The sequence below is a fragment of the Dipodomys ordii genome, unplaced genomic scaffold (assembly GCF_000151885.1).
Source record: "Dipodomys ordii isolate 6190 unplaced genomic scaffold, Dord_2.0 Scaffold4, whole genome shotgun sequence".
Classification (NCBI taxonomy): Eukaryota; Metazoa; Chordata; class Mammalia; order Rodentia; family Heteromyidae; genus Dipodomys; species Dipodomys ordii.
The window spans coordinates 3,461,752-3,474,093 of record NW_012267220.1 but is presented as its reverse complement, the minus strand read 5'-3'; the positions used below and the strand labels follow the sequence as shown (position 1 = coordinate 3,474,093).

Genomic DNA, 12,342 nt, shown 5'->3' with positions numbered 1-12,342 from the left:
GTAAATAATGCTGCAATAAACATAGTCGTGCTGGTGCTACCAGGAGACTCTTATCTCTAATACCCACCAAAAATGCCAGAAGTGGTGTTGTGGAAGAACAGCACCCACACACAAGTTCAAACCCCAAGATGGACCAGGGAAGGGGTGGGGGGAGAATGCCAGACAAACTGACCATTAGCCTGGAGACCCTCTCCAACTCTCAGTCCATTATTTAGTGGCCTCTACAAATGGGAAAGAAACAGCTAATGGAAAAATAAAATAACAAATGTGAAAGCTGTAACCTGTGAACCTCTCTGCAAAGGTTCAATCGTTATTTAGAACAATTAAGTAGGTTAGAGATATTTTAAGAAAGGTTTTGATCATAGTAGCAGAATTCACCCATATTTCATTCTGAAAATAGAGCTGAAAAACACCAACTTTCTTTCTTTCTTTCTTTCTCTTTTTTGTCAGTCATGGGTCTTGAACTCTGGGCCTAAGCACTGTCCCTCAGCTCTTCAGTTCAAGGCTAGCACTCTACCTACCACTTGAGCCACAGTGCCATTTTGGACCTTTTTCTGCTTATGTAGTGCTGAGGAATCAAACCCAGGGCCTCATGCGTGCAAAGCAAGTACTCTACCCCTGAGCCACCTTCCCAGCCCTAACACCAAACTTTCAGTAAAAATAGAGACCCACTTATTTATCTAGAAGCTACAATAATCACTCAGGGTCTCAGGGAAACTGGCTCCGGACCCTCCAGTGACATCAAAATCCACAGGTTTCTTATACTATAATGTGCAGTATTTGCATCTAACATGCAACTGCAGTTTCCTCCTGTATTGTTTAAGTCATCCTGTGTGAATAATACCCAATACAATGTAAAGAGGCATTATGCAATACTGTTTCAAAAAGGTTAGACTACATTAATATTAACTGTTCTTATTTAATACTAAATATTTTATCATCGTTAAGTAGTCAGATAAAAGAATTTCAATTCAGCATGTCAATTTAGGAGCACAATGTATCTTGATCAGAAGTTTGTACATTATCAGTACAGAGGGTGTTTTGTTTTGTTTTTGTACCAGTCAGTCCTGGGGCTTGAACTCAGGGCCTGGGCACTGTCCCTGAGCTTTTTTGCTAAAAGCTATTTTTTTAAGCCACAGCTCTACTTTCAGCTTTTTGTTTTGTTTTGGTTTTGGTTTTTGCCAGTCCTGGGGCTTAAAGTCAGGGACTTTGTGTTCAAGGCTAGCACCCTACCATCTGAACCACAGCGCACTTCCAGCTTTTTTTGAGTAGTTTATTGGAGATAGGAGTCTCACAAACTTTTCTGCCTAGGCTGGCTTGGAACCATGATTCTCAGATCTCGGCTTCCTGAGTAGCTACAATTACAGGCATGAGCCACTGGTGCCCAGCTTACTTTCAGCTTTTTGATAGTTAATTGGAGAAAAAGAGTCTCACAGACTTTCCTTCCTGGGCTGGCTCCAAACCGTGTTCTTCAGATGGCAGCCTCCTAACTAGCAAGGATTACAGGCATGAGCCACCAGCACCCAACTACAGATTCTATTTTTCATGTTAAATATTTTGATTTAATATTAATAAAAAAAACAAATACTCTTATTTTTATATACGGTTTAAATGCTTTGGGTCCACTGTTGATTGGAAGGTTGACCAGCAGGCTGAACGCAAGTTGTGCATATGCAGAAATCTGCAACTATAAGGACTAACTTACCGAGGACAAAACTCAAGAGTAAACTGATCATCTCACTATAAATATCCTGACGACAGGTAGTATTTGACTAAGTATGTAACCATGAATAGACCAATAAATGGCTGGAGAGGCAATGTGTCACTGAGCTCATCTTCAGGAACTGCTAAGTACGCAAGTAGAAACATCTTTGGAACAGATGGGCCCTTTAATCAATGATCTTTCTCCCTTGGTGGCAAACCTGGAGTAAAGACCTCGGAGCTGCTAATTGTTCTCACTCATTAGACATTCTACCTATTACAGCCCATAAATCATGGCTTGCAGAAGCAGAAGCCCTGCAAGTTTCTTAGCACTTGTCAACAAGAGCATCATTAATTGGCTCATTATTTTTTTTCAGCACATTGTAGCAGTCCACAATGCAGAGCCTGTTCCTCAGGCAAAAGTAACTCTTCAGGGTTCAAACAATGGAAGAAATGGGGATGGGTATAAAAATAGATTGCTCTTTCATAGAGCAAAGGAGGGCAAATATGAAGAAGGAAAAGAAGTAAATCAAAAAAAAGCAGAAGAGCAAAAGATGCTTGCCAAAGCAATGACAGAATACAGAAGCACCATATTCTCTCCTCTTGCTGCTTTAAAAAAATTGCACATTTTAGTAGTACAGGGGTTTCACTGTGGTAATTCCATAAATACATACAGTGTGGTTTGAGCAAGTTCAACCCCTTTGTTTTCTCTTGCTGCTTACTCCTTCAGAATCATGTAAGGAAACACAGCCACAATAATATGACATCCTAAAAGTAAAGTCCTCATCGGACTTTGTAACAAGCAGTCAAATAGAAGACATTATATAATTACTCTGCTGACACACATTACAGAATTATTCTGCAAATGTTAAGACTGTATTACAGATTAATAGACTTACACTCTCTTAAATATGGCATCTAGAATGTTTCTGGTAAGATCCCAAATGAACCAAGAGAGGTGAACAAAAGACCAAAAGATGTTTCCTACTTCAGAGATTATAAAATAATGTCAGGGTTCTAATATTAACAGAAATGTCTTCATTCTCTTATGGAAAAGTTGAGCACCTTTACAAAAGTATGCCAGAAATGTGTTACAAATACAAAATTCCCATACACAGTGGTATGAGCCGGTAAATATCAAATACAGAGCTGTAACCTGGAGTGTTGCCTACTTCTATGGCATAAACACTCTCATACTGGCCAGTTGGAAAGCTACCAGGCCCATCAATTTCCTGCAAATTAAAACTTCATTTGCAAGGCTGAGGCTTTTCTGGTAGAGTTGGAATCTTACAGACTTTTCTTCCTTGGCTGGCCTTGAACCAAGATCATCTAGTTCTCAGCCTTGCAAATAGTTATGATTAACAGGCATGAGCCACTTGTGCTTGGCTTCCTAATTTTGATATACAGATTTTATATGATGAATTCAATGGAGCATCTCAGATAGAGGCCTGAGGCCAGCCTGGATTCTCTAGAGGAAGTTGATCTCATCCCTTCCCCTAGCAGGTGTGTTTTTCTTGAGTGATATGAGAGGTATGTTTTATTCAGTCACCCTGGTTTGTCCTGGTTTTCTGTTTCTGAGGGCTGGGACTTGGCCTCAGAGGCAAAAATGGGAGGATTTGGGGCTGGGGAGTGGCAAGGTGAGATTGGCTTTTGAAAGTGGAGCTGGGTGAACGGGGCATGGGGAGGTTGCTACAGCATGGGAGAGTGAACACAAGTCTGAACCAAGCTGTTGGGATAGACCCTAATATAATTCAGAAATGTTCTCCAGAAGCATCTGGGTGCAGTGAAGGGAGAGAGGATGAGAACTGACCAGAAGGGGAGAGTCTAGGAGAGAAAATAGGAAGTGGATAGACTTGCCAATGGGATGGACCAAGGAGAAATGTTTATTGGATGAATATTCTCACAGGGGCTATAGAAAGAGGGATCACAAGTCAACCGAGAGCTGTGAATACAGCTAGTCTGGCCAGAGCAGGTTAAACCACCTCTGGGATGTGTTCTGCCCCCAAGCTTTCAGCAATGACACACCCTGGCTCCTTGCGTGATTATCAACACTAAGCAAGCTCTGCTCCTTGTCTATCACCTTGATCTAGAATAAATAAACAAGTAAATAAACAAAAACTGCAATTGCAACCCAATATAAGCCTACTCTGACATACTACAGCAGTTGAAGAGTCTTGGAAAAAGAAGGCAGGAAGATTGTGAGTTCAAGGTCAGCCTGAGCTATCCAGAAAGATCCAATCTCCAAAAAGAATTTTTTTAAGTGCAATGCAGAAAAATATGAATGGGGCTGGTTATCTCAAAGGATTCTGACTCAGACTTTGCTGATTCTGTCATTGACATTTATTGTTATGATTTGTACATCTATTTTTGAATATAACTTTATGAGGAGTTGATTTCGTAGTATGAGCTAACAAGTGTAGGCAGCAGAGTCAAGTTTCTGAAGGTTAAAAGCTCTTCACGATTTTGAAGGCTGGTACGTGGGGAAGGACATGGTTTGTTGTGCAAAATACCAGAGGGCAAACAGAGAATCAGTAATTAGGTGGTTTGAAGAGAGAACACGGAGCAGAGCTGAAGAACAAATCTTCTTTCAGCTAGAGCCATTAAAGGGCAGAGGACTGCTAAGAGGTCATTAATTCCATACAGGCAGAAAGGTATCTAAGAAACACATCATGGCAGAGAATGGCATAAATGAGCTCTTAAATCCTTTGAGTCTGCTAAAAAGAAGCCTGGATCTGCCAGGTGACAAATTATTGGGTTTTGTTTTTTAAGCTTCTGGAAAATAGCCCCACACAAATTAAGGGTCTCATTAAATGTTAGTTGATACTGTTGACAGAGAGAGTGGACAGCAGCCAGCAGCATAGTGAACTAAGACATGGCAATTATGGACTCAATGGACAAACACAAGTCTGTTTCTACTCATCATCTCTTTATGCCTATGAACGAACAGCTCATGCACTGGAAGGTAAATAGAGAAAAGGATGAGTAAAAGCAGTGTCATCACAACTTGTGTGGGTGGAAAACGTCAAAGTATTCTAACAGACCTGTTTAAATGGAGGAGGAAATTTTCCATCTTATAATAAGCAGAGAAAGAGGAAGTAGACTACCTAAAACCAAATCAACATTGTAAAAAAATTATGGAAGCTATTTCACCTCAAAAGATCCTTGGAACATTCTTTTCTAATTCTATCAGCAAAAAAAGATGACTTAGAAGTCAAATTGATTGATCAAAATATTTTTGCAAGGTTATTTTTCAACATTGTTACTAAAGACTGGCAGTGCTGAACACACAATGGTTTCAAAAACAATGGGCAATGTAATAAAAACCTTCCTTAAAAAAAAAAAAAGTAAAAGGCTAGGTATTGGTGGCTCATACTGTAATCCTAGCTACTCAGGAGACTGAGACCTGAGGATCACAGCTGGAAGCCAGCCCAGGCAGAAAAGTCCAAATCCATGAGACTCTTAACACTATTTAATCACACACACACACACACACACACACACACACACACACACACACAAAGCCAGAAGTGGGACTGTGGCTCAAGTGGTAGAGCACTAGCCTCAAGCAAACTAAGGTAAGGAGCAGCCCCCAGACCCTGAGTTCAAGCCCAAGGATTGGTTCCTTCTGTAAACTGAGGACTACAGAAAGCTCATGGCGGCTGGAGTGAAGTCCTCTGCTGGGATTGGTCTACTGTGGGAATCCCTTCAGATCATCCCACAGCAGGTGGGATGTTCAAAGTTCAGAATGAAGACTGGGCTGATGAACAGCACTCTTGGTCAGAATCCTTCATAAAGTGTCCTACACATACATTCTCAATGGCCATACTTCAGGTCTGAGAGGGGACATGAGCATCTGTATTCTGTAGTGCAGCGGCGATCACGATGCCGCCAGGAGGGAGAAGGGATGACTGGGAGGTAGTCACTGGGAAAGTGCAGTCGTAGCAGAGGTGACAAGGACAGCAGGCCAATGGCCGCTGGGGACCACTGAGATTTGGGCTGGGCACTATGAACTTTCCAGGAAATGTGATTTGCAAAGCTATGGATTTTCCCCTCTCACTTTTGCAAAGAAGAATTTGAAAACGATACAAAGACTTTTCCGTATTAAAGGAACCTTGCCCTGCACATTATAAAGGAGAAGCAAGTAACAGAGACTTCACATCCACCATGAATATTAACATACATTGATTACCCAGGCTTGCAGGGGAAAGGAGAAAAGGAGGAGAGAGGGAGGGAAAAGAGGGAGGAAGAGAGAAAAAGAAGACAAAGGACAGAAGAGAAGAAAGGAAAGCAAAGTTCTTTTCTTCCAGAGTTGGAAACGGGACTTCTAAATAATATTCTTTTAGTGAACACTTCTTCTGTTGAGTTGTTGAGGATATTAAATAAGAAAATACACATAAGACACTCCATACATGTCCAACAAGTAGTCAGTGGTGGATAAATGGTAACAACTGACGATGCCTCACATTGACAGTGGTGTGGACAGTTTCCCCTACTGGCGACATATAAAAACTCCCAATGAGAACACCAGAAGCCCCTGGGATCTTTCAAAGAGCTTCACGACCTAACCTAAGTGGACTTGGAAAATCAGTGAACCCTTCCAGGAGTGCTGATGAAAATGCCAGCCCCACCCACACCAACCCCATATGGCAGGCTTGTGCGTATAGGTGAATCACGGGGAAATCCTCCAGTTCCGCAGACTGGCAGGGACAGTCTGCTCCCTGAGCCTGCTGCTCTCTGCTCATGGGGGAAGGGGGGAGGCAGTAGGCTACTGGTCTGGAGGCCATTTGAGATCTCCAAAACCAAGAGTTGAGGGGGGAGATGGGGAAGAAGGAAAAAAAGAACAAGAGAAATGGGATGGCTTTTAAATAATGTACGCACACACATGCATGCGCACGTGCACACGTGCACACACACACACACACACCTAAAAACTTTAGTGCTCTTTCTTATCAACTAGCCAGAGCATCAAAACCCCCCCCCCACCACCAAAAAAAAACATATGAACTATGCAGCATGGCTGCTACATGCAAATGTTAAATGAAAAAGAAATCTGCCCAGGCACATTAAATCTGATGTTAGATGCAGGGAGTAAGAGAATATTATGGAACCTTCTGAAATAACCCTATCACACACACTCCAGAACTCTCCAGATTACAGGGAGTATTTTGCTCTCCTCGGTTTTAAATTTTAATGTTGAAGTTATAAATACATGCTAGAAACAATGATGCACAGTTTTACATTTTTAATGTACTGGTGAATAAATTATAAACGGAACTAGAGCCTTACAAAAAGATGCACTATCATATTTTGTGCATGGTCCTGTCAGTAAAGTACTTTCAAGCTTTTTGCTGATGACATCTACACTAATTTCACCTCTCACTCAATCTCATTTGTCCTCTGCTATTTTATTAATTCTTTAGGGACTAAGACAAAAACCTTTAGAGATTTTTTTTGGGGGGCGGGGCAGTGAAGAGGAGCATGTAGTAAACTGAATGTCAAAAATCTCATACATGTTTAAAAAAATAAGATTCACCCTGTACCCAACAAAGACTTGAAATTTCCAATGTTATAATCCTTTCCACTGCTTTACATTAGCATTTTGCCTGCACTTCTCCCAAGGATACTTTGATGTTAAATTAATGAAATAATCTACAAACATTCTCAAGTAAAAAGGATATTGAAACATGGTGCTAAATAAAATAGAACCCACTGACTTCGATAAAAAGGATAAATACTAAATTTAATAATCTTCCATTTTATGTCTCTGAAACAAATAGTTCAACAAGCACAAACAAATGGTGTTTGTATAGACATACACAAGTGTCAGGATTTAAAAGTCTGTTAACCTGTATGTATGTCATCATACACTCCTTTAAAGTGATGGTATAATCATTATGACGTTGGCATTGTCACTATGACATTGGTCAATCCAGTCAAAAGTAAATTATTTTCCTGGACCTAGAGTCTCAATGTTGCTACAATAATGGCCCATATGTACATAGCACTGAGGCAGGAACTATTTCCTATGTATCAATTCATCTCTCTCTCGTTCTTTCTCTGTCTCTGTCTCTCTGTCTGTCTCTCTCTCTTTCTCTCTCTCCTCTCTCTCTCTTTCCTCTTTCTGGATTAGGAACTATTTTCATCTGTATTTTACTGATAGGAAAATCAAGGAGGCTCAGGATTTAACTATCTATATTATAGTTTACAGATGGCCATAACAGAATTCAGTGGCCTACAATCTTGCCCCTTAGTCAAAGAACTTGACTATGTTATTACTTAGCACCATTACTCAAGTTTTAAGCACCTGCCTCTTCTATCCCAACTCTCTCTGTTTGAGATTCTTTTTTTTTGGGGGGGGGGTCCGGTTGTGGGGCCTGAACTCTGGGCCTGGGCGCTGTCCCTCGGCTCTTCAGCTCTAGGCTAGTGCTCTACCACTTGAGCCACAGCGCCACTTCCGGCTTATGTGGTGCTGAGGAATCGAACCCAGGGCCTCAGGCATGCAAGGCAAGCTCTCTACCACTGAGCCATCTTCCCAGCCCTATCCCAACTCTCTCTGATTAGATTCTAATTTACACATACGTAGTAATGCTCTGAGTGGTTCACTGAAGTTCAATCTATTATACTGCATATATTTTCCCAAAGATACAAAATCTCTCCCTACATTAACTATGTTACACATGTATTTGTCATAGTCTTGCAAATGTTTTCACTTTTTTGGGGGGAAGGGGTGATTTGGGGGCATGAACTCAGAACTTGGGCACTATCCCTGAGTTCTCTTGCTCAGGGCTAGTGCTCTACCACTTTGAGTGACAGCTCAAAAGAAAAAACTTCCCGTTTTTCAGTAGTTAATTGGAAATAAGAGTTTTACCAGGGAGGCTGGGAATTGGCTTAGTGGTAGAGTACTTGCTTAGTGTGCATGAAGCCCTGGGTTAGATTCCTTAATACCATATAAACAGAAAAAAAAAAAGCCAGAAGTAATGGTGTGGTTCAAGTGGTAGAGTGCCAGCCTTGAGCAAAAGAAGCTCAGGAACTATGCTTAGGCCCTAAATTCAAGCCCAAGAATTGGCAATAAATAAATAAATAAAAGTTTCACCAGGACTTTTCTGCCTGGCCTGGCTTTGAACTGCGATCCTCAGATCTTAGCCTCCTGAGTAGCTAAGATTACAGGAGTGAGCTACCAGCACCTGGTTTATCATTCTTACATCATTCATATTATATCAATCATTTATAGAAATTCTAAACGTGACATGAATAAAACAATAGAATGAATAAAGTGATTTTTGGAAGAATTACCATTTTCATGATTTTAAAGGCCTCTTGTGAATTCAATTTCCATTTTTTTACACAATGTCCACAAAGTACCCTTTCTTCACATAGGAGCCACACCTTGTGTGTTAAGTCTATTCCTGAGTATAAAATTGTGAAAAGAACATTTTTCCACTTCTATATCTAACTTGCTATCACTACTATTTTTAAAAGCTGCTAAATTTTTTGTCACTTCTTTCATCTTTTCAAATCCAAAGAAGACACCAAAATCAACCCAAAGAAGGTAGGAGTAGAGATTTTTTTTAAGGCTAATGACAAAATCTGATGTTTAAGAAGGTAAAAATGAAGTATAAAGCTTAGCACTGGTGGCTCACACCTGTAATCCTAGCTACTTAGAAGGCTGAGCTGTGAGGATCGCATATCAAAGCCAGCCCAGGCAGGAAAGTCCATGTGAGACTCTTATCTTCTATTAACCACCAAAGTATTTTTTCATAAAAAAAAATAATAAAGGCAGTGGCTCAAGTCTATGTGAGACTCTTCTATTAACCACCAAAGTATTTTTAATAAAAAATAATAAAAAGCCAGTGGCTCAAGCCTTAAGCAAAAAAGCTCAGGGACGGTGCCCTAAGTTCAAACCCAGAACCACCTCAAAAGAAGAAGCAGGATAGGGTGGGGGTGCATAAAAGATAAATAACACCAATAAAATAAAAGTGACAATAATTAGAGTAACTTCTTTCATGAGTTTAAAAAGAAGAGACAGAAGATAGTTTACAATAGGGACTAGAAGCTAGAAAATAAGATTATATATCCTATATTTAAAAATAATGAAGTAACTGAAGAATCCAATTTACAGTTAGTTCTTGTTACTACATTCTGTAATCCATGTGCTGAACTTTGTCCTAATCCAGGACAGATTCCTCTGCTCCCCAGCAATCTCTTTCCCCTGATAAAACTAGGGGATAGCAAGAGAGATAGCAAGAGAGGAAATAGTTGGGTAGGAGGAACTCTGAGGATGTTGGAGTTGATAATCATTACAAAGAATGGAAGCTAGTGGCACCAATGGCTGTACCCAATCTCCCCAATTTACCCATCATCACCTCCAGTGCTACACTTCTTCTAATTAGTTTCAAGCCCAATTTTGTTGCCAACTTGAGATGACCTGATATGTCTTACAGGTTTGACAGTGCACGCAAGCTCTGCAGTCAGACAAGTTGGATTCCTATCTGTGTTCCATTATTTATTAGCCGGGAAGCCGTGAACTAATTCTGGAGGTTGAGAGGTCCAAGGCCAAGGCGCTTCCAGACTTGTGTTTGATGAAGGCCCTCTTCTGGTTCACGTGCCACACTGCCTCCACCTTCTCCCAGCCGCAGCCTCACCTGGTGGGAGGAGCAAGGCAGGCCTGTGGACCTTCATTCCTGAGTCCCGCAGCCGCAGCGCCATGATCCGAACACTTCCCAGAGGCTGAGCCTCCTCATTCTGTCACCCTGGCCACTGGTTTTTCTCTACAAATGGAGAAAACAAATACCCATACCGCAGCAAAGCCTTAACCCACAGCATGTCAAAATGTGGCTACCTTTTTTGAGATGAGGACTTCAAAGGGGGGATAAAAGTTAAAAGCAGAATAATAAGATTGGTTAAAAAAAATTCCAGTCTGCATAAGAGAAAATCGTACACAAAACGAGATGCCAGGGATGCACGTGTACTCACGAGGCCACGTCAGGCCTCGTGACAGAAGGCAGACACCTGTGAGCCAACAGGAGGTGTCTCGAGTGGAACCAACCCGGCTATAACCCTTGCATCTTCAGCTAGAAGTTTCCAGACCCCTGAGGGGGAGAAAAGTGGGTTAAGAGTTCCTGGGGTTATGACAGGCCTTACAAATCCATAGTCGAGTGCAACAATCTACTGGAAGAACTTAGAACATTTAATAAATGCCCAACAATATTACCTGTTTAGTCATGACTCTAGATAGAGTAAGGAGGAGGAAGAGGGGAATGAAGGAAAAGAAGACATCTCCAAGGTCTATCCATTTCTCTTTTTGCATGACTCCTAGGAAATCTTCAAATGGTGTCCTAACTCCAAGAAATGACTGTTTATAGGGAAGACTAGCTGGTCTTTGCTTTTACCTACTTATTTGCCAAAGCATTTATTGTCTACTATATGCCAAGGGATTCGCCTAGACCTCCAGTGACTAGCACAGAATCAGAAATAAAGATACATCAGCTTGACTCAACCGCATTTTCACCAGAGCCTAGAAAGTGTTATATGCGAAGTTTGCCTGATTCTCAGAACTTTCTGCAAGGATATCAGAGTCCTATATCCCAAGGCAGAGCCAGCTGACTACTTGGAGTGTGGCTAATGCAACAGGAGAATGGAATTTTGTAATTCCAAAGAATTTTACCTTAAACTCAAGTAGCTGTGTGTGGCTACCACACTAAACAGCACACTGAACACCTGTGTTTACGCTTTGGTTGATATAATCTGGGAGATGCATTTTAGCATTTTTGGTACGAATTCCCTTCCGTTGGGTTTATTCCACCTCAGGACGACAGGTTTGACATTTTCAGCAGAAAAATCTGGAAGTAATGCTACGGACATGCTAGCATAAGCGACAATTCTATTTTCATATAAAACACTCCTTGTTTTGCTGCTGCAGGAAGACATGTTCCTTAGGGGGAAAGAGTCTGCCAAACCAAAAACTGACTTAAATAATAAGAAGTTACAAAATGACTGCTTTTTGTTTTTTACTGGAATGCATTCTTCCTCCCTTCCCAGCAGAAAGAGATGCTCAGCCATGATTAGAAGGATTTATGGAAGTCACTCTGAATTAATCTACATTCACAGTCTCGAGCAGCAGCAACAGAATCAAAGCAAAGTGATAGTTATTTTTGGTTTAGCAAAAATGCCTATCTGTTCTCAATCATACTATTCCTCAAGCTAAGGATGGAAGTTGAGCCCCAAATTTACAATGGTGTCAAAGCCAAAAGAAAACAAAATGTAAAAGATACACAAAGAGAAGCCCAGAATGTGATAAATAACTATGGCGAGTGACTAAAACTAAGATCCTCTGGGAAACGTCCTCCCTTAAGAGCTATAATTACTGGTTCTACCATGCAATTTGGAAATAAAGTTAGTATGTCTGTGGTCCTGCCTTACTTAGACCCCCAAGTCCAAACAACACGTTTGTCTGCACCACCAAAGGGAAGCTTCAAAGGCATATTCAAATGAGGTTTCCCTGCTGCATGCTGACTCATCACCACAAGAACACTAGGTGCATTTTGGTTAAAGGCTTCTTGCAATCAGAAGCATGTGAAAAACCTTAGTGCGAGTGGCTCATACCAGTAATCCTAGTTACTGAGGAAGCTGAGAGCTGAGAAT

The 12,342-nt window shown here is 41.0% G+C and overlaps 1 protein-coding gene across 1 annotated transcript in view; it reads right to left on the bottom strand.

Annotated features, from left to right (window-relative positions):
* The window catches only part of Cpe (carboxypeptidase E), a 35,736-nt gene extending 25,329 nt beyond the window's left edge, over positions 1-10,407 (bottom strand). The window contains exons 1-2 of the mRNA XM_013023693.1: positions 10,344-10,407; positions 5,528-5,711 (exon numbers count right to left, since the gene is read on the bottom strand). Of these exons, the coding sequence (XP_012879147.1) occupies positions 5,528-5,711; positions 10,344-10,407 (248 nt within the window). The remainder of the gene's footprint in view (positions 1-5,527; positions 5,712-10,343) is intronic.
* Between the last annotated feature and the right edge of the window lie 1,935 nt (positions 10,408-12,342).